This window comes from Dasypus novemcinctus, chromosome 5 (assembly GCF_030445035.2).
Source record: "Dasypus novemcinctus isolate mDasNov1 chromosome 5, mDasNov1.1.hap2, whole genome shotgun sequence".
Lineage (NCBI taxonomy): Eukaryota > Metazoa > Chordata > Mammalia > Cingulata > Dasypodidae > Dasypus > Dasypus novemcinctus.
The window spans coordinates 40,763,329-40,790,772 of NC_080677.1; the positions used below are offsets into that span (position 1 = coordinate 40,763,329).

The 27,444-nt window shown below is 35.5% G+C and overlaps 1 protein-coding gene across 8 annotated transcripts in view; it reads right to left on the reverse strand.

Annotated features, from left to right (window-relative positions):
- HDAC9 (histone deacetylase 9) overlaps positions 1–27,444 on the reverse strand; it is a 996,672-nt gene that overhangs the window by 260,180 nt on the left and 709,048 nt on the right. For all 8 annotated transcript variants that reach the window (XR_011648800.1, XR_011648799.1, XM_071215127.1 and 5 more), the window contains one exon: positions 3,614–3,791. Coding sequence is in view for 6 of the 8 variants with exons in the window: in XM_071215127.1 (XP_071071228.1) it covers positions 3,614–3,791 (178 nt within the window). In the remaining 2 variants the exon portion in view is untranslated. The remainder of the gene's footprint in view (positions 1–3,613; positions 3,792–27,444) is intronic.

Consider the following 27,444-nt stretch of genomic DNA (forward strand, 5'->3'; position numbering starts at 1 on the left):
TTGTAATTTTTTTCTGGTATCTAGGCATCTGTTTATCTTGATGGGCCTATTCAGATGGTTAGCTTCTCTTTCTACTCTAGGGATTTATTTTGTTTTGTTTTGTGTTACATTTCCACTTTAACACTTGGTACCAGTTATTCTGTGTCCTTGTAATTGTCCATGTTTCCCTGAAAAAATTTAAGGACCCTAGAAAAGGAAAGCTAGAAGAAGAGAAATAGAATAATTGTAGTAATAAAAAAGTCAGAAAAGGAATTATAAGAGCCAAGGGGGAAAAAGTAACAAATGAAAATCATAAAAAGTACAAAAGAATAAGAATTTAAAAAAAGGTGGAATTAAAAAAATGAAGTAAGAATAAAAATGAATATGGGGAAAAATGGCATAATATAAAAGACCAGAAAGATGAGAAGGGGGGGAGGGGGGAAAGCCCAAACAAGAAAAATTGGAATGAAAGAAAAGAAATGGAAGAGGGGGAAAGGAAAGAAAGAATAGAAATAAAGAAACTAAGGAGAAAAAAGAAGGAAAGGAAAAAGAAACAAAGAAAGAGAAAGTACAAAAAACAAAAACAACCCAAGTAAAACAGGCTTCCCTCTTAGGCCACTAGGAACCATCTCAGGGTGCCAGTGCTTACTGATCAATCACCATGTAGCCTGCCATCCACAGGTTAAGGTATGTACCTGGTTTTAGAGAATAAAATAAAGAATTAAGAAACAAATAAAAAATTAAAAGAATAAGAAATATCATCTAACAGATTAAAAAAAAAATCCCAATCTCTAAATTCCCTGGATCCCTTTTCTTAAGCAGTACTGGGGATTAAACCAGGGACCTAGCAAACGTGAGGCAGGTGTTCATCCTCTGAGCTACACCCACTCCTCATGTTAGATAGGCTTCTGAAAGTTTATCTGCCTCTCCCCTCCCTCTATCTCCCAGGTGAGTGGGTTTCTAACAGTTTACCAGCTATCTTTTCTGGCTTCCTTCTCTCCAAGGCTGTTAGTCTACCCCCTCAATGAGAGAGAGAGTTCCTTTTCTAAGGGAGCCGGGGGGGGGGGGCAGTGGTAACTGTGACAGCCTGCCTGATCTGATCCCCCCTCCACTCTACCTGGGGCCATTTCAGCACTGGCTGGGGTCTTAATTTTATTTTATTTTTTTCCCCCTCGATTCTGCCCATCTCATCTTCCCTCCTCTTTACATTTCTTTCTCTCTGAGTTTACTGGGTGCCTGTCCCACAGTTATTTGCCCTTCAGCTCCCCTACAGACGGTTCCTTTGCAATCTCCACTTGCTGGGCTGGCTACAGCAGAGATTCAAAGCGGGCTCGGCTGACCTAACTTGCTGAAAATAAACCACTCTCCTCTCTCCTCCAGACCCCTCTTCCTCCCAGGGAGGAGGACTGATTTTCCCCTCTCAGTTGGCTGCAGTGATCCAGGGGCTTTACTGAGGGTATTCACCTTAAGGATGGAGGGTGTGTGCCGTTCCCAGCCACAGGGGCGAGTAACTCATGTTTTTTTTCCTATTGACCTCTTTGTCTCTCGTTCCCTTTCCCTCCTGGATACATGCAGCACTAGCCTGGTCTGCAGATCCCCAAAGCAGCTTCCTCAGATAACTTTTTGCCTTTCCTCTGTTATTTTTGTGAGAGAGTTGAGTCCTGCCTAGCTACTCTGATGCCATCTTTCTGGAAGACCCCTCTGAATTGAATTATTGAATGCCTACTAGGTACAAACCATGCAATTTTTAAAATGTTTACATTATCTCTCATTTCAACAAGAAATTTCCCTCATCAAATCCATTAAATAAGAAATAAATTCAGATTAATTTCCCTATTTATCTTTGGAATATACACTCTGATAAAGAAATACTAGGACGATGACATAAGAAAGAAACTAATTATTTGAAATAATCCAGGTTTGAGGTGGGTGATTATTTGGATTTTTCTAAAGTCAACAGAAATGTCCATTTGGTAACACTATTTTCTTTAGCTTATAGGATCTTTCTAATATGCAGAGATCATGTTTCATTCATATCAAAAAAACTTATGGAAACTAGAGAAAGTAAAATATATCTGGAAAGGGCCACACCTCCTCACCAAGAAAAGAAATGATGTCAATAGGTTTACAATAGCAAACAGCAGCATACATGGGACCATCAACACAAAAGTTTCAAATTAAGCCCATTTTTTAATTATGGAAATTATTTTAAGTCAATGAAATTAACATTACTGAATAGTTGTGACTTAATAAAAGACACTTTTAGGAAATAATAATTGAAAAGTATGTCGTTCTTAAAGACCAATACTCTTACTACCTACAAGAAATATTCCTCTATTTCACATATCTGGTTTTAAGCAAAAACTCTCCTAGGCACAGGGATAACACCAAACATGCCTGATCCAAGCTGCTTCCCTGACATTGAGCTGCAGTCCCATGTCATCTGGGGTACCCCAGAAGGCAGCCTGTGCTCCAGGAGATAGACCGAGCAGAGGTGGTGGCTAATAAAGTAAAAAATACCCAGGCTGTAGGTCCCGGTAGGGAATAGTTGGCTTGTGGTATAAGACATTATAAAAAGTAGCTCATATGCATGTTTATTAAAGATGCCAATCAAAGTTAAATAACGTGGCCATTTTATTCATTGAGTTTTAAATACAAAAGGATATCAAGGCTTGGGGATGTGATTTCAGAAACAGAAAGCACAAAGAGTTATGTGAGGTCATAGTAGCCACAAGAGGAAGCTCTGAATCCTCAAAATTAATTCAAAAATAAATCAGATAACCTGGAAAGCTTTTGGAGAAAGGTACATATTAATTCTTTCCTTCCTTCATCCATGTTATGAAGTCCCTTAGGGCTACTTTATCTTTCATTTGATCAGCCACAGTTTGAGCTTGATAGTGTTGAACAAGAACAGCGCCCATCAGACAAAAAGGAACATTTATCCACACATACTAATATATTTACAGCATGATTCCTTTGTAGAGAAATAACACCCCTTTTTGCATATGATCCAGTCTTGACTTTCCTGTAGCCTTGAAGTCATTTGGCTTGATTCCTCTGTAGACAGGTCCTAAACTATCACACACAGCCAAAAAGCCTACCTCCAGGTACCAAAATAAAGGGAAATGAAATCAACTTACATAGAATCAAGTAAGGTTTGCCTTGGCACCACTGTTTCCCATGGTCACTTGTGTGGAAAGTCAGAGAAATTGGGGAAACAAACAAAACAACAAGAAAAACAAAATGATAAGAAAAATAAGCAGCAGGAAAATCTCTCTTTAGCGTCAAATGAGGAAGCTGAGCATCATAAATTTCCTGGTGGCCAGGCTACTAGATGGTAACAGATTGGGAAACACTGCTGAAGAATGTTGTTTCCAAAAGGGACTCATGCACCTGTTGATGCATTTTCCAGGCCTTTGAATGATAACAATTTATGAGGCTATTAATACTAAGCCAAGATTTATCAGATGTGCTGTTTGTCTTGTGGCCAATATAACCTCATAAAATTTGAGTTGCATCGGGTTATAATGGAACGTTCAGCTATTGGAGTTATTCAGAGCATTTAAATCGCTTAATCCTACAAAAACGGCACATTTAGCCTGCTTATTAGGGAGACGTCTTTAGGGATTCCTACCAGTTGCAGAGCCAGGCTGGAAGGGGTGGTGTGTTGCTGAGTGAGGTAAGACGGAGGCTGAAGGAGATGAGTGGGTCCTGCAGACAAGATGATGTTTGTCTAATCCATCCATGCCAACCACAGCCAGCTGAGCTTGGTGCACCGAGAGCGCAAGTGCATGCTGGGATTCCAGGAAGGGCTGTTGCCAAGAAAACAGCACAGTAGAAAGAAATGTGAGACAAGGTTGGAGGGAGACACTGAGAGACATGTCAACAAATTAAGTTCATCAGGTCAGAGACATAATAAACGGAGTGAAGGAAAAAGAAAAAAAAATAGTGAAAGGGAGAGAAAAAACAAGACCTAGTCAATAAATCCATTCAACAGATGTTTTCACACTTACAGCCAGGGTCTGTCTGCCTGGCTAAGGAGGAGGTGATGGCAGGAGACTTGTCAGTTTGAACTGATGGAAAGAAACTGACCTTTAGCCTTAAAGTAACATCGACCTAGTCTCATTTCCTATCCTGAGACCAACGTTTTGAATATAGTCCCAGCATTGTTGCAAACCAAGTGGGAGAACGATTCAACTACTTTCAAATAGTCATTGGGGCTCAAATCTGAGTATTTTATTCTGAATTTGTTTCTATAATATTTTTAATGAAATTTGCAGGAGCCTCTAAAAATTAATTAAATGAGTATATTTTTATACCATTCAGTCTTTGTTTAATGGTATAAAACAATACACTTTTCATGGGTAGTAAATTGTAATATAAAAATTATTAGTTTCTTTCACAAAGTGTTAAATATATTATCAATGATTTAACTATGTTATCATTCTTCATACTTCTTAAGTTATAGAATCAAAGAACTAGAGTGTAAGGACTTCTGGAAGATTCATTTAGTCTATTTCTATGTCTGTAAGAAAGACAGTATCTAAAACAGATAGGCAATTTAAGCAACAGTACTACACAGTGAGTAATTCCTCACTCTTCAACATCAGAGAATTTATACCTTTTTCCTATTTTTTCCCCTTTCCTTTTTCATATTCCTAATGAACATGAAAAAAAGCTGAACAGTGGTAGGAAAGCATGGTCATTGGATTTAATGCAACCAGAAAGTGACACGCCAATAGGTTAACAAAGTCCCTAAAATACAAGCTTAATTCTTAGAATTTGCTAAATGGTCATGCCCTTTTACTTTGATTGACCTGGCTGTCATAAGTTCTTTCAAACCTCAGCTCAAACATCACTTCTCCTTAGGAAGGTTCTCCCTTAACCTTCCAGTTAAGTTAGGTGTTCCTGTAGCACCCAACATATTCCATTACGAAGCCCTACGCAACTTGTATCTCTAGCTCAAGGCTCGGTACATCTTAAGCACACAAATTACTCCACCAGGAAAGCTAACAAATTTGCACACAACACATTTGTACTTAGCACATATTATATGGTTTTATGTGATTGTAGTTTTCTCTGTTTATAATATATGAGTTAATGCTTCATATAAGTTAAGACTATGAATATATTTTTTGCTATAAATCATAAACAGAGATTTTATTTAATTTAGAGAGAAAAAAGAATCATTTAAAACAGATTTTAATAGAGGTGATAGTTAATGTTGTTACTTCTATATTGTTCTGCAGAATAATCAAAACATCATTAATCAGAAGTTATTTGTCAATGACACAGGCTTTGGGCATTTACTTAAATAATTAGCATGGCTTGGTTATTATAGGTCCAACTGTAGTTTTCATAGTCTTTACAGTTTTACAAGAATCTAATTCAAGGGTCTCCCATGTTCAATGTGCTGAGGATATGCCAGTAAGATTGACACAGTTGCTGCTCATGGAACTTTCAATAGTAGGGAATATGAATATAAAATTACAGCTGTGAGAGTATTCTACCTGGAAAAGGCAGCTTTTCTGCATGTGACCTAAAATGCATACGTGAATATATTCCTTAATATTTGTAGTATCCATCCCTTCCATCTCATTTTACTGTAGTCACCTCTTAACCGTCATCTAAACTAACGCTCCTTACCTCTAGTACCAATCGTCCTAGTCCTTCCTGCAAAAATTCTCTTCCTAAAGCCCTCCTACAAGTACTAAATGGGCGACACAAGTCTCTGAATGTCGACCAAAAGTTGAATATCCTGCTCAATCTGTTATTTGGGGCCCTCCTTGACCTATGTCAATCTACTTTTTCAACCTTAGTCCTTCCATACCTTTTCTAAGTTCTAGCCAAACCCGATCTACTGTTTAATAAGTACCACCCCATGGCTGCATTAGGACTTTCATGGGCCCTAGACACTTTTGCCTTTGTATGGTCCTTGCACCATAAATATATTTAAAATTATATTTTATGAATGCACTGGTATAAAGACAAATATAATCATGCCTGGATGTATTATTATATAGTCATTATTATTATACTCATTTTCCTTCTTGTTAAAATAATTCACTGAAAACATTACATGGGTCCCTAAAAGTATTGCAGGCTCTGGGTACTGTGTCTACTATATCTAATGGAGAGGCAGGCCCTGATCCTTCCTGCTTGCACCAGGCTACCATTTCTGCGTCACCCTTCCAGCTATGTCTACTGAACTCCATGTTAAGCATTCAGAGCCATTCTTTAAGGTGCACTTCAGTTTTATATAAAGTCTTTTTTGAGCTCCCAGATTATGTGTGCTTTCCCTATCCATCATGTTCCCATTCATTTTTCTCTCTCCTATTCCTTGCTACAGTATTTTATGTATTAGACTTACTGCATGCAAGTACTATTTAATATGCTCATACTCTGTGCTGGACTCTTTGCTAGTATGTTGATCCTTTTCTGTGTTCATTGCCAAGGAAGGAGACAAAGATTTAACATTTATTAAACATAATAAATTAAAAATATGAAACCTGTATAGGAAAAATATGGATGCTATGAAAATGTGTAAACAAGAACCTGATGTGGGCGATAGGGAATTTCTCTGTAAGAAAGTGATGTTTAATTTGAGATGAGAAAGATAAACTGGAATCAGCCAGGTGAAGTGTTGGGAGTACATGCACACACTTCTCTCTGTATATAGTGTGTGTGTGTATATGTATGTGTTTGCATGAAATTATCATTCTTTGCATAATATTGAAGGCTATTTGATCCAGGGATTGAACCTAACTTATTTGTCTAATTATTTCTTGCTGTATTTTTTATTTTTCCTTATGGCATTTAGAAGTTAAATAATAATTTGTACATTGAACTTAATAATATGCAATAGAGTGTCCCTCGTGCAGGGGAGTCCCACGTGCAAGAGTGCACCCCATAGGGAGAGCCGCCCAGCATGAAAGAAAGTCCAGCCTGTCCAGGAGTGGCGCCGCACACAGAGAGAGCTGATGCAGTGATATGACACAAACAAAAAGAGACACAGATTCCCGGGCCGCTGACAAGAATGGAAGCAGACATGGAGGAACACGCAGTGAATGGACACAGAGGGCAGATAACTGGGGGGGGGGGGGCGGAGGGGGAATAAATAAATAAATAAATAAGAATATGCAATAGATATTTGCATACTAGATAAGTTAAAATCATGACTTTTCAACTGCATAACAATATCTGAGATGAAGGAGGTTATTAAAAGTTTCATCTCTTAATGAATATCTCAATACTGTAGTGACTCCAAGTAAATTACACAAATATCCATTTTATTTTTGAAGTGCCAGGGGCCAGCGATTGAACCCGGGACCTTGTACATGGGAAGCCAGTGCTCAACCACTGAGGCACATCAGCTCCCCTGAGTTGGTTTTTTCCTTTGCTTTGCTTGTTGTTTGTTTTGGTTTTTAGAAGGCACCAGAAACTGAACCCAGGACCTCCCATGTGGGAAGCAGGAGCTCAACTGCTTGAGTTACATCTACTCCCTTCTAAGTATTTTTAATAGAAATATTTATTGCCTTACTTGAGCTTCACAAGAACCCTGTGAGATGATGGAATAACATCTTGCAAACTCAAAAACATGATAAAAATGTTAGATCTTAGTAAAAAACATCATGACCAGGCCGGCAACACGCTATTTATGCAGTACTTTTATAGCCTCTTCCATCAGGGACATAGCACTAGAGGAAAGTGGCAAATAACTACCTGTTCAAAAGTTTTGTCATCAGATATGTGTGCTCATTCAAAATCTTTTGTGCAATCACAAGGCAACAGGCACTGTGCCTAACTGTATGGATAGGACAGTGAATTAAGCATGTTTCCTAATCCGGTGGGTTAACACCCAAAATTCAAGCACCTTTTCCCTAGTTAGCAAGTTCCATCAGGATAGGGGCTTTGCCTAGTGACTGTTATAGTTCCCATCACAGGGAAGTGTTTTATACAAAGTAGGTGCTTAATAAACAAATGATGAATGAATAAATCAACAGAAAGGAGGTATGTGTGAAATAAGAAAGCATGTTATAATAATCATGACTTAAAAGAATCAAGGAAAGGCTTCGAGAAATATGATAAAAATAAAAATGAAGCAAAATCATTATCAAAAGGTGATATTTTTAAAATTGCTTAGTGTTGGAGGTAAGAAATAATGAAGGAAAAGCTTCAGTAATTTGGGGATGAGTTTTTCTTTGTGCTCATGCCGTTTCCAAGTTTTCTGCATTTAGTCTATATTAAAACGTTAATTAAGAAAGCGGTAAATTTTATTAAAAATAAATAGTTGAAATTTTCAAATGCCTCATTAAGAGAGATTCATAATCACTACTCATAAGAGCAAACATAAGTCAAATATTTTTTAGACCATTTGCCAAAAAGAAAGGGCTATAGAAGAGAGAAGTATATTAAACATTGTCTGGTTAAACAAATTCATTTTCAAAATCAGTTGCCTACATTATGCACTTTTACAAGTGCAGCATGGCTTCTAAAGTAGGGACACATAGTGACACTATGGTATATACTTTTATTTCCATCAGAAGCCAATAAAAAGCATATTTCCTGAAGTTGAAAGTTGAGATTATACTTTTCTGTAGTCACTCTAATTGATTTCTATGTTTCGTAAATTTTTTTATTCTACTAGCCACTTAAATGAGAGATAATTTTGACCAAAGTTCTTTTAGATACTTCTAAGTAAGTATAAAAGTTCATACTTCTAACACTGCAATAAAATAAAAATGTTGAACAGTTCATGACTTAGTGTTATTAAAAATTAGGTAGGTAGGGAAGCAGCTGTGGCTCAATCAGTTGGGCTCCTGTCTACCATACGGGAGGCCCTGGGTTTCACCCTAGGGCCTCCTTGTGAAGGCAGGCTCACCAGCATGCTGTGGAGAGCCACCAGCACACAAGCGCCACGAGGTGCTGCCCAGCCCGCAAGTGCCACGGAGTGTTGCCCGGCCTGCAAGTGCCATGGAGTGCTGCCCACCTGCAAGCACTGTGGAGAGCTGACTTAGCAAAGTGACGCAATGAAAAGGAAGACAAGCAAAAGTGCAGAAGAACGTGCAGCGAATGAACATAAGAGAGCAGACAGCAAGTAAGCTGCAAGGGGTGGGGGAATAAATTAAAAAATTAGGTAGGTGTACAAATTAGCATTTTATTTATCAGGCACCATTGGAAACTGTGTCATGCCCTTTAAATGAGTAGTAAACATCTTCCAAAAGAGAAATTTTGGGTTAAATTACTTTTAAATAGTCTATATTAAAACATTTTTAAAGAAATACATGTTAATTTTTCTTTTTTGGGGGGTGGTTAAATTGGGATCTTTGTTTTGATTTGTTACTTTGTTGGACTATAATGCAGGGAAATAGTCCAAGATTCCTGAGATAGATAACATGATCTTTCTTTATACAAAGTGGTTTCAGGCCAATGGGTACATCTCCTATCTCCTTACACTGATAAAACCTGTCAAATTACTCTCACAGCAAAGTTAATATGCACATATTTTCTAAATCTCTCAGTGTAGCCAGTGTAGTAAGATGTCAATGCTCTTGTGGCCCCAGCATTTCAAAGTCATAGGTGATGGGTGTCATCTTCTGTTTGGAAAATGGGGACGAATATGTCTTAAAGCTCTTTGTAAAACAAGCACATAGCTTTTGCTTAGACTCAGTGGGTGGAGACCCATACAATAACTGAAAAAATATTGTATTCCCATCCTGAGACGCACTGCCACATTCTCTAATAGAACAGCCAGAATCCCTAGAGTATGTGGGCAGTGGCTAGCAAAGGAAGACAGACCAATATGCCAGGTCCTTGACATTGATGATTGTAATTATGAACCTTATTCTTGTGAAATTGAAGCTTAGCCTAGTATTACATATTGCCTAAGAGTTACCTCCTGAAAGCTTCCTTGTTGCTCAAATGTGTCTTCTTTCTAAGCCAATCTCAGTATAGAAACACTACTTTTTCCCCAGTGTGGGACATGACTCACAGGGATAAGCCTCCCTGGCATAAGGGATTATTACCAAGCATCAACTAACAATGCTTCTGGAAAAAGACCTTGACCAAAAGGGGGAAATAGTAAGTAAAAATGAGTTTTTATGGCTAAGAGATTTCAAAGTGAGTCGGGAGGATGCTCCTGAGGTTAAGCTTATGTACGTCAGGATCTCACTGACTGCCACAGTAAATAATGCCTCAAGCAGCAGGGCTCCTGAGGGCTCTAGAGACATCTAGACACTATAGGCAGGGCAGACAATCTGAGGAATTTGGCACCCTGCCAGTGGGCCTTACCTTGGAATACATGTTCCCCAATGTATCAGAGTTGGATTCATTTATAATTTCCCTACACATGGCCCTTCTGCCTCTTTCATTTGAACCTATATTTAGCTCTGTACTCATTAAATATATGCCTGAGAGACTTAAATTTTCAGTCTGTTCATGTGCCAATTGAGCCCTGAATCTCAGCAGAGTTGCAACACCTACACTCCAATTCATCAGACTTGCGCAGGAGAACTAACAAAAGGATAGATGATGGACAGTTCCATCCATCTAGCCCATGGGATCTAAGGCCCCTCTTAATCAGAAACAGAGTGAGCATCATCTTCCCAAAATCCTCAAGATTGAGGAATGAACAAACATCGGCGGGGGCAGGCAGGATACAACTATGAACTATGTTATTCTAACAATGGAAGAACTTGTAACCTTAATATGAAGGCAGTAGCCACTAGAGGTTCTGAGGGGAGGGAAAAGGGAAGCATTGGTGTACTATGGGGATTATTGGGAAAATGGAATTGTCCTGCATTACACTGCAGTGACAGATACTGGTCATTATACATTCTTTCAAAACCTATAAATTTGTGTGGCAGCTAGTGTAAACTATAATGTTAGCTATAGACCATGGTTAGCAGGAATGCTTCAAAACGTTATCAATAACAAATGTACCACAATAATGAAAGATGTCAATGGGGAAAAGTGAGGAAGGGGAAAGGGGTGGGTTATATGAGAATCTCCCTTTATTTTTGATGTAATATTTATGTAATCTAAAGTTTCTTTCAAAATAAAATTTAAAAATTTTTTTTTAATTTATATGGGTGTGGTTTGCTAATGGGGATTATGAGGAAATAAAGCAACTGGGTTAAGGATATTTCACAGTTCTTTTCTTCTTCTTTTTTGTATTTGTTTGGCTTTGTATTGCTACTACTCAGAAACCTATTCATGGTTCCTGGGTTTCTGCTGTGTTCTAAATGGTTATGTTTGCTTCCAGATATGTGGGACATTACTAATTGTGTTTTATAATCAATATCACCATACAATTTCAACAAGAGCAAACACAAATAAGGTTTTATGTTCAGTTTTCTAAATAATTTGAATTCCTTGAATTTTGTTTAATAAAAATAATACCAAAGATAAATCAAAAAAGATCATGGGGAAACTAGTAAAGAAAAAAATCTATTTTCATTTAAAAGTCTATTTCTGAAGCTATTCATTTAGAGAATATGTTCATATTTGTTAGGTGTTATGAGCAAATTGAATTTTCTTTTTGGTTCACAGTATTTTGAACTTCAGAAGTCCCAGTTTAACAGAAAACTAGAAATGAAAATATCCAAAGAGATTACCTTTCAAAATGCTGGGGGCTAGTCACACTCTACATATTTTTAAATCTTTGTACTCATCAAGACAGATTTAGAAATACTGGCTAATTATAGAATTTGATAACTAAATTGTGCATGCTAATAATTTAACGGTAGCTCTTACATAAATGGAAATGATGTATAAAATTAAAGAAGAGAAAAAAATAAAACAGGAGCAAACTGACACAATCTAAACATAGATGGATGTAAAAAAAATTTAGCATTGAAAACCTGAACAAATATACAAAATAAGTTGCTAGAAACAAATTCCCTTCTATCACTAAGCATAGTTTCAGTAAATGTACTCAATTCAGCAGTTAAAAGATAAAAATACCTAGAGTGAATTGTGAATTAAAAATTTAAAAGGCTTTATTCTTTGGCAAAGCAAGAGTGAATTAAAAGGTTGGAAAAAGATATATAAAGCAAAGTCAAAGAGCAAACAAAGAAACAAAACCTTATGCAGTCATATTAAAAACAAACAAAATAAACCTAAGGGGAAAAACTGGGGAACAAAGAAAGGTAACTATAAAAGTTCATTTAATACCAACAGCAAATTCTAAATTTGAAGGTACCAAATAATATAGGCTCAAATTGTATAAAGCATGAATTTACAAAGCACAACAAAAACCTGAAATTCTTTATGGACGAGGATTATAACACATTTAAAACAAATGTCTGAGGTTAAAGGAGACCTGAATAACACAGTTAAGTTGCTTGGCGATATATTGACTATGCAGCCCATAACCATGTACTGTTCCAAGCAGCCATGTAACATTTACAATTGACCGTGTATACTGACCATATAATAGCCAGGAAATTCATCGCAAAATAACCACATGTTAAAAATTTAAAAACACAGACCTAAAAAAATCGAACACCAAATAGGAAACTTAATAAGAAAGAATCAGTATTAGACAATAATCAAATTATTGAATTATTGCTGTATTGAAATTCGAAGTATTCAGCTATATTTATGGGATATAAATGTAGCCTTCAATAAATCATTAGAAAAGGAAAGACCAAAAAATAACACATTAAGCATACAATTATCAAATTTAATATTAATTTTTTCCCCCAGAACACTCAAAACTCTACAAAGATAGCAAAAAATATAAGAACTTTTATGGAGAAAAAATTTTGAACTTTACTGAAATACATTAAAATAGATATAAGTAGATGAAAAGATACACCATATTCTGTGATATGAACTCTCAACATCACAAAAAATACCAGGTCTCCCTAAATTAATCTATAATATGTGGAACATTTAAGTTGATTTGAAAATTCATATGGAAGACCAAAGGCAGAGAAGAGCTAAGAGCACGATCAAAATAAAGAACAGGTTGGGGGTTTTAAGCCCCACCAGGTAGCTATACTTCCTAGAAGTTAAAGTATTTAAGATGATGAAGTGGTGGCAGAATAATGGAAAATGGAATAGAATAGTGCCCAGAAACGGATCCATGAACATGTGGAAACTAGATATGCAACTGACATGACCTAAGACCAGCACAGAATCTGATTCCTGTACTGGGACAAATGGTTTCTAGAAGGAGAAAAATTAAATTTGGATGCCCACCTCATACTTCCTGCAAAAAACAATTGAAAATAGATTAAACATTTAAATGCAAAAGACAACATTTTAAGAATTTTAGGGCAAACTATGGAAAATATCATTCTAAAGCTGGTGAAGGGAAGGAATTCAAATACGTCTGTTTACCATAAGCCAGAAAAATACAAACCAAATATTTAGAATAAATAGTTGTATAACATAATATAAAGCAATGCTCAATGTCTATTAAATATACATATTTCTTGAAAATAAGTAGGAATAGAAAAATGTGCAAAACTATAGACAGGAAATTTCCCTGAAATGAAATACTCCCATAAGCCAACAAACAACTGAATAGAAACAACCTTGTTGCTAATCAAGGAAATACAAATTAAAACCACAATGGGATACCATTTTATGCTCATCAGATTGGGCAGAAATTAAAAGGTCTGATGTTACCAAGCATTGGTGAAAATGTACAGCAAAAGAAATTCATAAAATGCTTATAGGAGAGTAAATTGTAACAATGACTTTAAAGACCAATTTCCTAATATTTAGTTAAAATGAAGATGGATAGCAAACCTATAGTAAAAATTGTAAGTGAAAAAAGCAAAGCAATATACGTGGAGGCAATTATTTAAGATTTAAAATATCCAAAATAATATCATCTATTGCTTAGGTAGAAATACAACTGTATTAAAAACAAAGAAATGCAAGGGGTAAATTCAGAAAGGAGGAGATGGGAGGAACATGTGATAGAAGAGAGTTATAGAGGAAACTTCAGTTATATTTGTAATGCTTTATTCCTTAAGGTGGGTGGTGGATTGATGGGTATTTGTTATTACAATTTTTATTATTTTCTCTTAATGATTTTAAATAATTTTAAATAAATGCTTAATAAATATTTAAAAATAAAATATATGCTTATAATAGGTTAATAAATTTAGTGCACTAATTCACTTTTAGGGCATATATTCATAAGATATCCATTCATTTGTACCTACACTGTGATAATTGCACTGGTAAATAAAGGAAAACAATTACATATACAATCAAGTATATTTTTTCTTTAGAATTTCAATATATTATCATTAAATTCATCTCAATGAGAAAACCATTATTTATACTGAAAGGACTAAGAAAATTAGTGCAGATGGATGTAAACTGGAAAAGTAAAATTAGGATTTGCAACAGAGGAAAAAAAATAAAGAAATTAAAATGTGCAAAACTTAAGAAAATATCTTAAGAAACATAAAACATTTTAACAGCAATTATTGGTTAATACTGATAACATAATTGAAGGCACTTTTATTATTTTGGCTTATTTGCATTTTCTAAATTGTCTACTTTATTTTAAAAAGTTATTTTTAAGTATTATGCCTTACTATAATAGCAATATTTTTAGGGGTTAAATATGCCTAAATGGTGTCTGTGTGTGTATATTTGTGTATTTATAATAAAACAAGCATGGGTATTAATTTGTACTTGGACAAAGAGAGACTACAAGATTCAAGGTGCTTATCAGCAAAATCCCCAAATGCATTGTTGTACTCCCAATCTCATACATAAAGCCTGGCACCCAAGAGGGGTCACAAAATATTGATTTTGGAAATTATGTGTATTACATCATAGAAAAATAATGGACTTTAATAATGGAGGAAAAATCAAGTTCTCTAATTTTTTGCCTGGGATAATAAATCTATGAAACTTAAATCTCTTTTAACCTATCAACAGCTCTAGGTCACTAAATTACCCTCTCACATTTTATGTGTTATTCACAAAAGTGTTGGAATAATCACCTTACTCTAATATCAAGATAGTAAACAAGATGAAGTTCAGATGAATTCTATTTCCATGAGGTGACCTTGAGTGCGCGCAAAGCGATTCAGTATTTCCCTGGGACCTGAAATAAGGGTGAGGCACTAGTCAATCACATTTGGCTAGAGATTGATGCAGGGCAAAATAGGATCTAAATATGGTCTCCAAAGTGAAGAGTGTATTCCATTCCATTGCAGTGCAGAAGAAAAGAGCAAAGCTTTAAGTCATATTTAATTTTAAAATAAAATATTCAAAAAAGCAAATAAATTATACTAAGATTTAATATGTGGCTAGACACTAGCACTTTGCATCTACTCCCTGTTTCAGGGACACATAGTACAAACTCTCTATGAGGTATACCAGGGTAAGAAGGGAAGTCTAATTTTAAAACTTACTACACAGTGACAGTAATGAAAACATAATCATAGACATACAGATCAATGGAATTGAATTGAGTGTCCAAAAATAAAAGCTAACGTTATTACCAAATGACTTTTGACAAGAGCACCAAGATAGTTCAATGGTAAAAAATAGACTTTTCAACAAATAAAACTGGGACAACTGCACAAGAAATAAATCAGACCCCTTCTTTATACCATACACGAAAATTTACTTCAAATGGTCATAGAAAGAAATATAAGAAATAAAGCTATAAAACTCTATGAAGAAAATATGAGTAAATCTTAAATATGATACCAAAAGCAAAAGTAACAAAATTAAAAATTAGATTAATTCAACTTCATTAAAATGAAAAATATTTCTGATTCAAAGAACACCAGCAAGAAAGTGAGAAGATAACTCAGAATGGGAAGGAACTATTTGAAAATCATGTATCTGATGAGGGATTTGTATCTATAATATATAAAGGAATTCTTATAACTTGATAATAAGATGCTCTGATAAAAAGTAGGCAAATAGATATTTCCCTAAAAAAGATAAAAAGTGGTCAATAAGCACGTGAAAAAAAAGGCTCAATCTCATTAGCTTTTAGGGATTTGCAGATCAAAACCACAGGTAGAGACCACCTCATATCTACTAAGTTGGCTATCATCAAAAGATATACAGTAAAAATTACAGGTAAAGATGTGGAGAAATTGGAACTCTTCTACATTACCAGTGAGAATGTAAAATGGTGCAGTCATTTTGGAAGAGTTCAGCAGCTTCTTAAAATATTAAACATAGAGTTATCATATGACTATGCAATTCCATTCCTAGGTATATGTATACATATATAACGAAGAGAAATGAAAACATAAGTCTACTCATGCAAAAAAAATCACACGAATGTTCACACCAGCATTATTTATGATAGCAAAAAAATAGAAACAACCCAAATTTCCATCAACTGATGAAAGGGTAAATAAAATATGATATAGTCATACTACAAAATATCATTCATCCATAATATGAAATGAAGTACTGAGATGTGCTACAACACAGATGAAACCTTGAAAATATTGTGGTAAGTGAAGAAGTCTGTCACAAAAGACTACATATTATATAATTCCATTTATATAAAATGTCCAGAATAAGTAAATTTATAAAGAAAGAAAGCAAATTAGTGGTTGCTTAGAGCTGGAGGGGGTGGAATAAAATAGGGAATGACTGCTACTGGATATGTTTTTTTTGTGCCGAAAAATTCTAAAATTGATAGGGTGATGGTGGCACAATATACAAAATTACCTTTGAATTGTATACCTTAAATGAGAGAACTCTATGATATGTGAATTATATATATTTCAATAAATTTGTTAAAAAAATAGTGACACTGACTTCCAGTCAACCAAGATGGCAATGTAAGATGCCCTAGAGTTCCATTCCCCTATAGAATATTTGAACTACTAGCTAAAACTGGCGAAGCAATCGTCTTCAACACTCCTGACAGCAGGTAAAACGTTGTAGAACTGGGTAAATGCTGGGTCAAGAAAATACACTTTAAAGAACAGTAGGAGAAGCTTATGGTAATTTTTCTGGCCCCTCTCCAACCCATCCACAGTGCCGTGTGGAATCAGTCTACCCGTTCATTGTGAGTTCCTAACACTGTTCTGGAAGGAGTAGAGTAACCTCTCTATGCATACTGTGGTGCTGATATGTAGTTAAGCTATCAGGTGGAAGTTTGAATGACTGAACCAGGAAACTTTTCTTGGGCTAACCCTCCTAGAACATGCCAAACAGTCAGAAGTAGCTTACTTACAGCTAAAGCACAGTGAGAAACATTTAAGTCAAAGCAGACTGGCTCAAATGATTAGCTCCTTTACATCATACAGTAGAGCACATTGGAGGGTAGGAGACAAAGTCTCTTTCATATGGACTGGGGGGGGGGGCAGACAAATTCCTGTAAATGGAAGAAGTCCTAACTAAACCCACTTGCAAACATAAGCCCAGGGCAAAACAGCTCAGAAAATATGGAGAGGACCTCACACTTTTTATTTTGGCTAATCTTTTTGATAGGAGAGCTAAACTCTGTAGAAGAGCACCAGCCAACACAGAACCAATTTGCAAAGAATGTGAAAGGTTTTGTGGTTTTATTTTTTGGTGGTTTGTTTTTGTTAGTTCCTGACCCTGAAGGAAATGTCTGTCATATCACTAGCTGGACAAAAACTTGAAGAATATGCAGCTCAGGTACTAATTCCCAGAGTTTACATTTAAATATTTAAAAGTACAGTGTGCAAGAAAAGATCACAAGACAAACAAAGAAATAGGAAATGATGGCCCAACCAAAGGAAGAAGATAAAAATTCAGAAACTATCAATGGAGTAAAGATAAGACTTAATATACTATATAAATACTTTAAAAGATCTTCAAGTCCTCAGAGACAAAGGAAACAGAAAATTAAAGGATGGCAGGATAATGGTGAATAAATAATATAAAAGTGTCAATAAAGACATAGAAATTTTACAAACTAGCAAAACAGAAATATGGGAGCTGAAGATCACAATAAATGAAATGAAAATTACCCCAGAGGTTTCTTTTTTTTAATCTTTATTTTTTTAATGTTACATTAAAAAAATATGAGGTCCCCATATATCCCTCACCCCCTCACCCCACTCCTCCCCCCATAACAACAACCTCCTCCATCATCATGAGACATTCATTGCACTTGGTGAATACATCTCTGAGCACCGCTGCACCTCATGGTCAATGGTCTACACCATAGCCCACACTCTCCCACAATCCGACCCAGTGGGCCATGGAAGGACATACAACGTCCAGTATCTGTCCCTGCAGCGCCACCCAGGACAACTCCAAGTCCTGAAAACACCCCCACATCACATCTCTTCCTCCCACTCCCTACCCCCAGCAGCCACCATGGCCACTTTTTCCACACCAATGCCACATTTTCTTCGATTACTAATCACAATAGTTCATGAATAGAATATCAGTAAGTCCACTCTAGTCCATACTCTATTCCTACCCCAGAGATTTCAACAGCAGATTAGACATAGCAGAAAAAAAGCATCAGTGAACTCAAATATAAGACAATTGAAATGATTCAGGCAGATAGATGAAAAATTTAAAAATGCAAACATTTAAAATGTCACCTTTGGGACACCATCAAGCATAACAATATACATATTATGGGAGTTCCAGAAGGGGAAGAAAGAGAAAGTGGAACAGAAGGAATATTAAAAGAAGTGATGGCAAAAACTTTCCCAATTTAAGAAAATACATGAATATACACTTTTAAGAATCTCAGCAAACCGCAAACAAGATAAATTGGAAGGGAGCACCCACATACATAATAGTTGAACTGTTGAATGTCAAGGACAAGAAGAAGGATCTGAAACCTACAAGAGAAAAGCAGTGTGTCATGTACAAGGCAGCCCCAATAAATAACCATGCAAACAAGAAGGCAGTGGATCTAAATATTTAAAGTGCTGAAAGAAAATTTCTAACTAAGAATTTCATATCCAGAAAGACTGAGGGAGAGATTAAAACAACCCAGACAAAAAAAGCTAAGGTAGTTCATCACAACTAGAACTGCCCTATGAAAAATGCTAAAGGGAGTTCTTTAGACTGAAAGGGAAGGGCACCTAGACAGTGGATCAAAGCAGCATAAAGAAATAAAGACCATCTGCAAAGGTAAAAATATGGGTAATTAATAATAAATAGCAGTATTATTATATTTTTGTATGGAATTCCACTTTGTATTTCTCACCTATTCTAAAATAAAACTGCATAAAAGGAATGGTAAATCTGTGGTTTTGGATATACAATGCACAAAAATATAATATGTAAAAAGTAAAAAGATGGGAGGAATGGAGAAGTATGGGAACAATGTTAGTGTATGTTATTGAAGTCAATTCAAATCTGATTACTATAGATTCTTGGTATTAAATTTAAACCTAAAAATCAAATAAATATGAACATAGATATTAATGGAAGAATTAAGGGACATGAATAGTATAAGACTTACAATAACCAAAGAACAAAATGGCAAATGAAAGTCCTATATTATCAATGGTTCCTTTAAATATAAATTGACGAAACTCTGTAGTCAAATGACAGACATTAACAGAATGAATAGAGAAAGCACGACTCAATGATATGCTACTTACAAGAAACTCACCTTAAATGCAAGGATGCAAGTAGGATGAAAGCAAAAGGATGGAAAAAATATCCCTTGCAAATAGTAACTCATAGAGAACTGGGTAGCTGTACCAATATCTGATAAAATAACCTTTAAACTCTTAAAAGAGACAATGAAGGACACTATATATTGTTAAAGTAAATTCAATAAGAAGACATAACAAATATAACAAACATAATAAATATAAATACATGTGCACTTAACAGCAGAGCCCCAATATATATGAAGCAAATAATGGCAAATTTGAAGGGAGAAAGACTGTTCTACATTAATAGTAGGAGATTTCAATATACCACTTTCAATAATGGATAGGACATCTATACAGAAGATCCATAAGGAAATAGAAGATTTGAATGATACAAAACTAGACCTGACAGACAGATATAGAACACTTCACCCAAAACCAGCAGAATACACATTTTTCTCTGGTGCACATAGGTCATTTTTCTGGAATAGACGACTTATTGGATCACAAAGCAAGTCTCAATAAAATTAAAAATACTGAAATCCTGTAATGTATTTTCTCGTTCAACAATGGATTGATGCTAGAAATCAATAAAGAGGGATAACTGAAAATTTTGCAAATATGTGGAAATGAGACAATGCATTTTTAAACCATTGCATTAAAGAAGAAATCACAAGGGAAATTATGAAATATTGAGGCAAATGATGAAATCACAACATACCAAAACAGATGGGATGCAGCAAAGGCATTGCTACGGGGAAATTTTATAACTCTAGTTAGGCCTACATTAAAGAACAGGAAAGAGCTCAGATCAGAGACCTAACTCACAAAAGGAAGAACAAAAAAAGAAGGGCAAACTAAACCCAAAGCAAGCAGAAGGAAGGAAATAATAATGATTAGGGCAGAGATAAATGAAATAAGAGAATAAAAACCAAAAACAACAAACAAACAAACAAAAACCAGAGAGTCAATGCAACCAAAAGTTGGTTTTTTTAAAACATAGATGAAAATGACAAACCTTTAGCTAGGCTGACAAAAACAACAAAAAAAGATGAATGCAAAAACTAAAATTAGAAAGAAGGGGGGGCATTACTAGCAACTCCACAGAAATAAAAAGGGCTGTAAGAGGATACAATGAACAATTCTGTACCAACAAATTAGATAGCCTAGATGAAATGGAAAAATTCCTAGAAACACACAAACTACCTACATAGATACTCAAGAAGAAATAGATCTCAATATACCAAGAGCAAATAAAGAGATCATATAATTAATCAAAAATCTCTCCACAAAGAAAAGCCCAGGACCAATTTTACCAAACATTCCAAGAAGAATTAGTACCAATTGTACTCAAATGCTTCAAAAAAATTTAAGAGGAGTGTGACAGTTTGAGAGTGTTTATGAATCCCAAAAAGAGAAAGATTATGTTTGTAAATTAATCTATTCTCCTGGGTGTGATATTCTTTGATTATATTGGATTCAGTTGAGGGGCCCTTGATTGAATTACCTGTTAGATTAGGACTTTGATTGGATGAAGTGAGTAGGGTATGACTCAGGTTGAGTCCCCACCCCCTTGTGGGCAGACAGATATAAATGAGAGCTCACTTGGGATGGATGCACAAGAAGAGGAGAGAACTTTGTCATTCTGATCCTGCTATGTGACAGAAAGGAGAAGTCTCAAACAGCTAAGGCTCTGGGGAGAGATGAGACATTTGCCTGACAGCATACAGCTGACCTTGGGAAGAGAGCCAAGACTGATAAAGAATGCCCAGGATAAAACGAGCCCTGTGCCAGGAGAGAGAGGAAGCTCTGAGAGACAATCCCTATGCCAGCTTGCAGCTGAGAGAGAGGAAGCCTAAAGGGGAGACATCAGCAATCACCTTGCTTCAACACATGACAACTGACTTTGGTGAGAAAACAACCTTGGATTGGACTCTTTAGGGCCTCGTAACTGTAAACTTTTACTCCAAATAAATACCCTTTACCGAAGTCAACAGGTTTCTGGTACTTTGTATCAGCATCCCTATGGCTGATGAAGAGGAAATACTTTTTAACCCAAACTGAGGTTAATACCAACCCCATACTAAATCCTGATACTGATAGCACAAATAAAGAAAATTACAGGACATTATTCCTCATAAATATAGATGCAAACATTCTCAAGAACTGTTAGCAAACTGAATCCAACAACACATTAAAAAAATTATACACCATAATCAATTGGGATTTATTCCAGATACGTATGGGTGGTTCCACATAAGAAAATCAATTAATGAACACATTACCTTAACAGAATGAAGAACAAACACATGATCATTTCAATTGTTACAGAAAAGTCATTTGACAAAGTCTAGGATCCCTTTTTGATAAAAATATTCAGAAAACTACCTTAACAAAGTAAAGGGCATTTATGAAAAAACACAGCTAACATCATACTCAACGGTGAAAGACTGAACACTTTCCCCCTAAGATTACGAAAAAGACAAGAATACCCACTGTAACCACTATTAATCAACATTGTACTGGAACTTCTAGCAAGAGCAATTAGGCAAGAAAAAAGGTATCTAAACTGGAAAGGAAGAAGTAAAACTTTCGTTATTTCCATATGGCATGATCCTGTATACAGAAAATCCCCAAAAAAGTCCTAACAAAGCTACTAGCACTAATAAATTCAGCAAAGTGGCAGGGTACAAGATCACCACAAAAATCAGTAACTTCTATATAGTTGTAATGAACAAACTGAAGAGAAAATTAAGAAAAAATTTCATTTAAAATAACAGTTAAAAAATCAAATATCTAGGAATAAATTTAAACAAGGATGTAAAGGACTCCTACACAGAAAACTATAAAACATTGCTGAAAGTAATCAAGGAACTTAAATAAATGGAAGGACATCTATGTTCATGGATTAGAAAACTAGATATTGTTAAGATGTCAATTCTACCCCAAATGATTTATAGATTCAATGCTATCTCAATCAAAATTCCAATTGTCTTCTTTGCAGAAATGGAAAAACCAACCATCAAATCTCTTTGGAATGGTAATGAGCCTCAAATAGCTGAAATCATCTTGAAAAAGAAGATTGAAGTTGGAGGCCTCAAACTTCCTGATATTAAAACTTATTACAGGGAAGCAGATGTGGCTCAAGCAATTGGGTTCCTGTCCAGGGTTCAACTCCCAAAACCTCCTGGTGAAGTCATGCTGGCCTGTGTGGCAAGGCAGCCCACAAGGATTGCTGGTCTGCACAGAGTACTGCCCCTCCCACTTGGGAGGTCCCAGGATCAGTTCCCAGAGCTGCCTAATGAGAATACAAGCAGACAAAGAAGAACACACAACAAATGGACACGGAGAGCAGACAATGGAGGGAGGGAGAATAAATAAATAAATAAATAAATCTTTAATAAACAAAACTTACTACAAAGCTACAGTAATCAAAATAGCGTGATACCGCACAGGGACAGACATATGGAGAAATGGGATTGAATTGAAAGTTCTGAAATAAACCCTCAGGAAGCAGATTTGACTCAACTGATAGAGCATTTGCCTACCACATGGGAGGTCCAGGGTTCAAACCCAGGGTCTTCTGACCTGTATGGTGAGCTAGCCCACATGCAGTGCTGATGCACACAAGCAGTGCCGTGCCATGCTGGGGTGTCCCCAGCATAGGGGAGCCCCATGTGCAAGGAATGCGCCCCGTAAGGAGAGCTGCCCCACGTAAAAAAAGGGCAGGCTGCCCAGGGTGGCAGATGGAGAGCTGATGCAGCAAGATGACATAACTAAAAGAGACACAGGTACAGATTCCCAGTGCCGCTGACAAGAAAACAAGCGGACACAGAAGAATACACAGTAAATGGACACAGACAGCAGACAAAGGGGGGGGGGGGGAGGAAGGGGAGAAAAATAAATCTACAAAATAAATAAATAAATAAACCCTCATATCTATGACCAATTGATTTTTGACAAGGGTGCAAAATCCCCTCCATGGGGAAAAATGGTCTCCTCAACAAATAGTGCTGGGAAACTGAATACCCATATACAAAAGAGGAGGGAAGCATCTTCAGGATCTTGTGATAGGCAATGGTTTCTCAGACTTTCATCAAAAGCACAAGCAACAAAATAAAAACCAGGTAAATGTGATGTCATCAAAATTTAAAAAAACTTTTGTACATCAAAGGTCTTAAGGTGTGAAAAAAACCTACAGAATGGGAGAAAATATTTGGAAGTCACATATTTGATAAGAGTTTAATATCCACTGTATATAATAAAATCCTAAAATTCAACAACAAAAAGACAAACTATCCAATTAGAACATTGGTAAGAGACTTGAATAGCATAAAAAGATACTTAACATCTTTAGCCAATAGGGAAATGCAAACCAAAACCTCAGTGACATACTGTATCACACCACTTAAATGCATGATTTTTTTGTATACCTCTAATAAAAAAGCACAAAAATAAAAAGACATTTATTTCATCATAGTACGTATTTCATGGTGTTAACTCATAAAATTTATTTAAAGTATGATTTATTTCATTTTTATGTAACAGATATAATACATTGATGCAGTGGTGCCTTTATATAATTTGCAAATATATGCATATTATATATTTGCTTATATATTTACACGATCATATGTAAGTACATGCTAAAACACTTTAATTGCCTGTTATCAGTAAAAATTGTACACCAACGCATAAAAGTTGGAAGGAGAACTGTTCCTTATTGCTTAGTGAAATATTAATAAGATAGACTTTAACAAACATTTAAGGGTGTTTATTATGTCTCCCTTCCCCACAGGGATGGGTAGCATTTTGAATTACAGGTGTGAAACTGTGGGACATATTCACAGGAGGAACTGGATTAACATGCTTGTGCTCACCAGCAAAAGGAAGCACCATTTTTCTCCAGCACCCTTCCTTTCAGTTGTCAAACAATGGCCCTTTTTGGTAGATGGTCATACTTAGGGCAGATGAGATATTGCTCCCATATACTCACTGGTTGCTTCCAGTGAGGCCAGGTTAGTCCTACATCCTTGTCCTCAGGTTCTTCTCATTCCAAACATGAGTTTTTTCCTAGCATTATTTTTCATGCCAAAAACAATATGTCAAAAATACAAATGAAAGGTAAATTTGTATAAAAAATATTGTCTTCCTTTGCAAACCATGAGGAATCCATAAACACAAGCTATTCAATAGCTTCCATAACTCACAAAGCAAGGCTGTGGGTAGCAGAACACTACAAAGCTTTCAGCTAAAGAATCGCCAGCAGAATCAGAGGGAATTGGCTTCAAGCATTATCGGTATTTATGTATGTGGACAGTGGGAGTCTGTGTAGTATTTAATTAAGTCATGATTCTAGATTGAGGTTTAGAGCTTTACTCTGATACTGACACTAACCTATTGTGATGCTGGCACTATTTAACACTTGTCCTCCAGATGGTAGAATGCTGGTAAAAGTCACTTCCTATTATAAAGGGTATGTTAAATAGCTTCTAGTACACTTGTAGATATCCTTAGAGGTAAAGGTACCAGGAAGAAATGAATGACTAATTTGGTCGCATTATATTATATATATATATAAATGGATGATTGCTTTCGAAATATTGAAGATCCTGCCACTGTGGAGCAAGCTTGGGAAATGAGCATTTTAAGCCAATGGAGATTTTGTACCAATACAGAATACAAAACAAACCACATTTGAATTTAGAAGTTAAGTAAGTAGCCCAAAAGGAGTAATTTCTTTCACAATATAAAAAAGTGAAGAAAAAAGGTTATGTTTTTGTACCTTTGTTTTTTCAGCATTTACTTTGTGTAATTGCCTTTAGAAAAAATGTTGCAGAAAGAGGATTGAAATTATTTTAATTAAATAACAACCCAGAGGAAGATGAAATTGTGCAATGGCTTAGACAAGCATCCTCTGTCTGGTTAGTAGGCAATGGAGAGTTCAGGATAAACAATAAAGCTCTGATCTAGAAATAATAGCCTTAAGATATAGGGGAGGGGGAAGAAGTTTTGTTTGAATATGATTAATCTCTTGAGCATTTCCTTTATTTCTCCCCTTTCAGAATTATAGTCCAGTTATAAAATAAATCATACTGAGAGAAATGGCCAGCAATATGAATCACTGCTTTTTAAGGCATGAAATCCATGAGTTTGTCTTGAATAGGTGTTCTTGGTCTAGAATCTGTGGAAGTATTCTAGTAGATGTTAAGCTTCTGAAATTGTGTGCAAACTGGTATGAGTATGTACATCTGTGGATTTTCCTGAAGACACAGGCCATAGTTTCCTTTAAAGGGGTCCTTAATCTTTTTAAAATATTATAAAGCACAACTCGTAGGAAAAAAATGCATAAAGTGGCCACAGTAAAATCCCAATAATTACAACTTTTAGGTTTCTTTGTTAATATACCAGTCATAACAACGATAGTACATCATGAAGAGATTTTTTAAAATCCATTGGTTCAATACATATCACGAGTTTGATAAAGTGTGCAAGATAAGAAGTCCTTGTAGAATCAGGCATTAAGATTTATACCTTGCTCCTCAGCCCAAAAAGGCATCTTACTAACCTCAACATTAGAAGAATCACACATGATATTTCACCACCAGTCTCCATGTCCATTTGGTTGTATGCATGTATGTTTGAGGAAACACACAGATCAACCCATATCATCTTTAAAAAATCTTAAATGCAACAAACACTTGTCACGGTTGGTAAGAGTTGAAAATCGCTGTTTCCTCAACAGCCAGACTTATCATGATTATACTATGCTGTATTTGCTAAGATGACTGTAACATAATGCATCACAAAATATGTTGTTTTCATAAACTTTCAAAGCTAAATGATCATATTTCTCAATTCCAAAAAGTTTTCCAGAATTTTTTCCTTATACCAGATCCTCAGTGATTTTATCTTCCCTGAGACTATTCCATTTGTCACAGTTTGCTGCATCTTAAATGTTTATTGACCTGCATTTTCCCATGCTGAGCTTCACAAACATAGAACAACAGATTTCTTTTTAAAAATTCAAAGGTACAGCTTAGTATTAGCAAAGAACCTTAAAATATCCACAAAGAACAAATGATTAATATAATGCGATTAGACAATGCTTACCAATTTAGTTTAAGATCCTGTTTGATATTATTTGGTTTTAGTATAACAGATTCTATTTTAAACACAATCAACAGAGACAAAACTAACCTTACTAAAGTAATTTCTGGCTTGTATGAATAAACCCTTCAATTTAAAAGATATTTTATCTCTGTAAAAACTATTTAAAAAATATTTATTATTGATATCATCAGAAAATTGCATTATTTTTCACATAAACCTGAAAATATCCAAAAATTATGAATGTTTTTAAAAGTGATTATGTTCAATTATCACTAAAATGAACTATATTTGATTTATAATATATCAATGAATCTTCAAACTAGTGTATTGGTCTTATTTTTCATATTTGTATTTCTTTAGTGGGGAAAAAAACAATTTTTCCACAGAGTGAGTAAAGGCTCAAAGAGTTATCATTCTGGAATGGTAAGTAGGCTTGTTACTGGTTATACCTGGAGATTTTAAACCATGCTTTTAGTAAAGTAGCTATTTCTAAATTGAGACAGAAACAGGCATTATAGTAAACTAGCAGAATATGTCCATATGGCATTTTACAGTCGCTCTGTGGACTGCTATTAGACTCCTAAGCTGATTCCACACGGCAGATCCCCGTCCTTCCCTAAAACACGTGGCTGAAGTAAGGTTTGTAGAGGAGGTTGTTGAAGGAGAAGAAAGCTGAAAGTGTGCAGTTAATGAAAGACATTGTTAACTATTTATAGTTGTTTTGACTTAGTTTTCCAGGCTTCTATGAAAAATACCACACAATATGTTGGCTTAAATAAAAGGAATTTATTGGCTCACA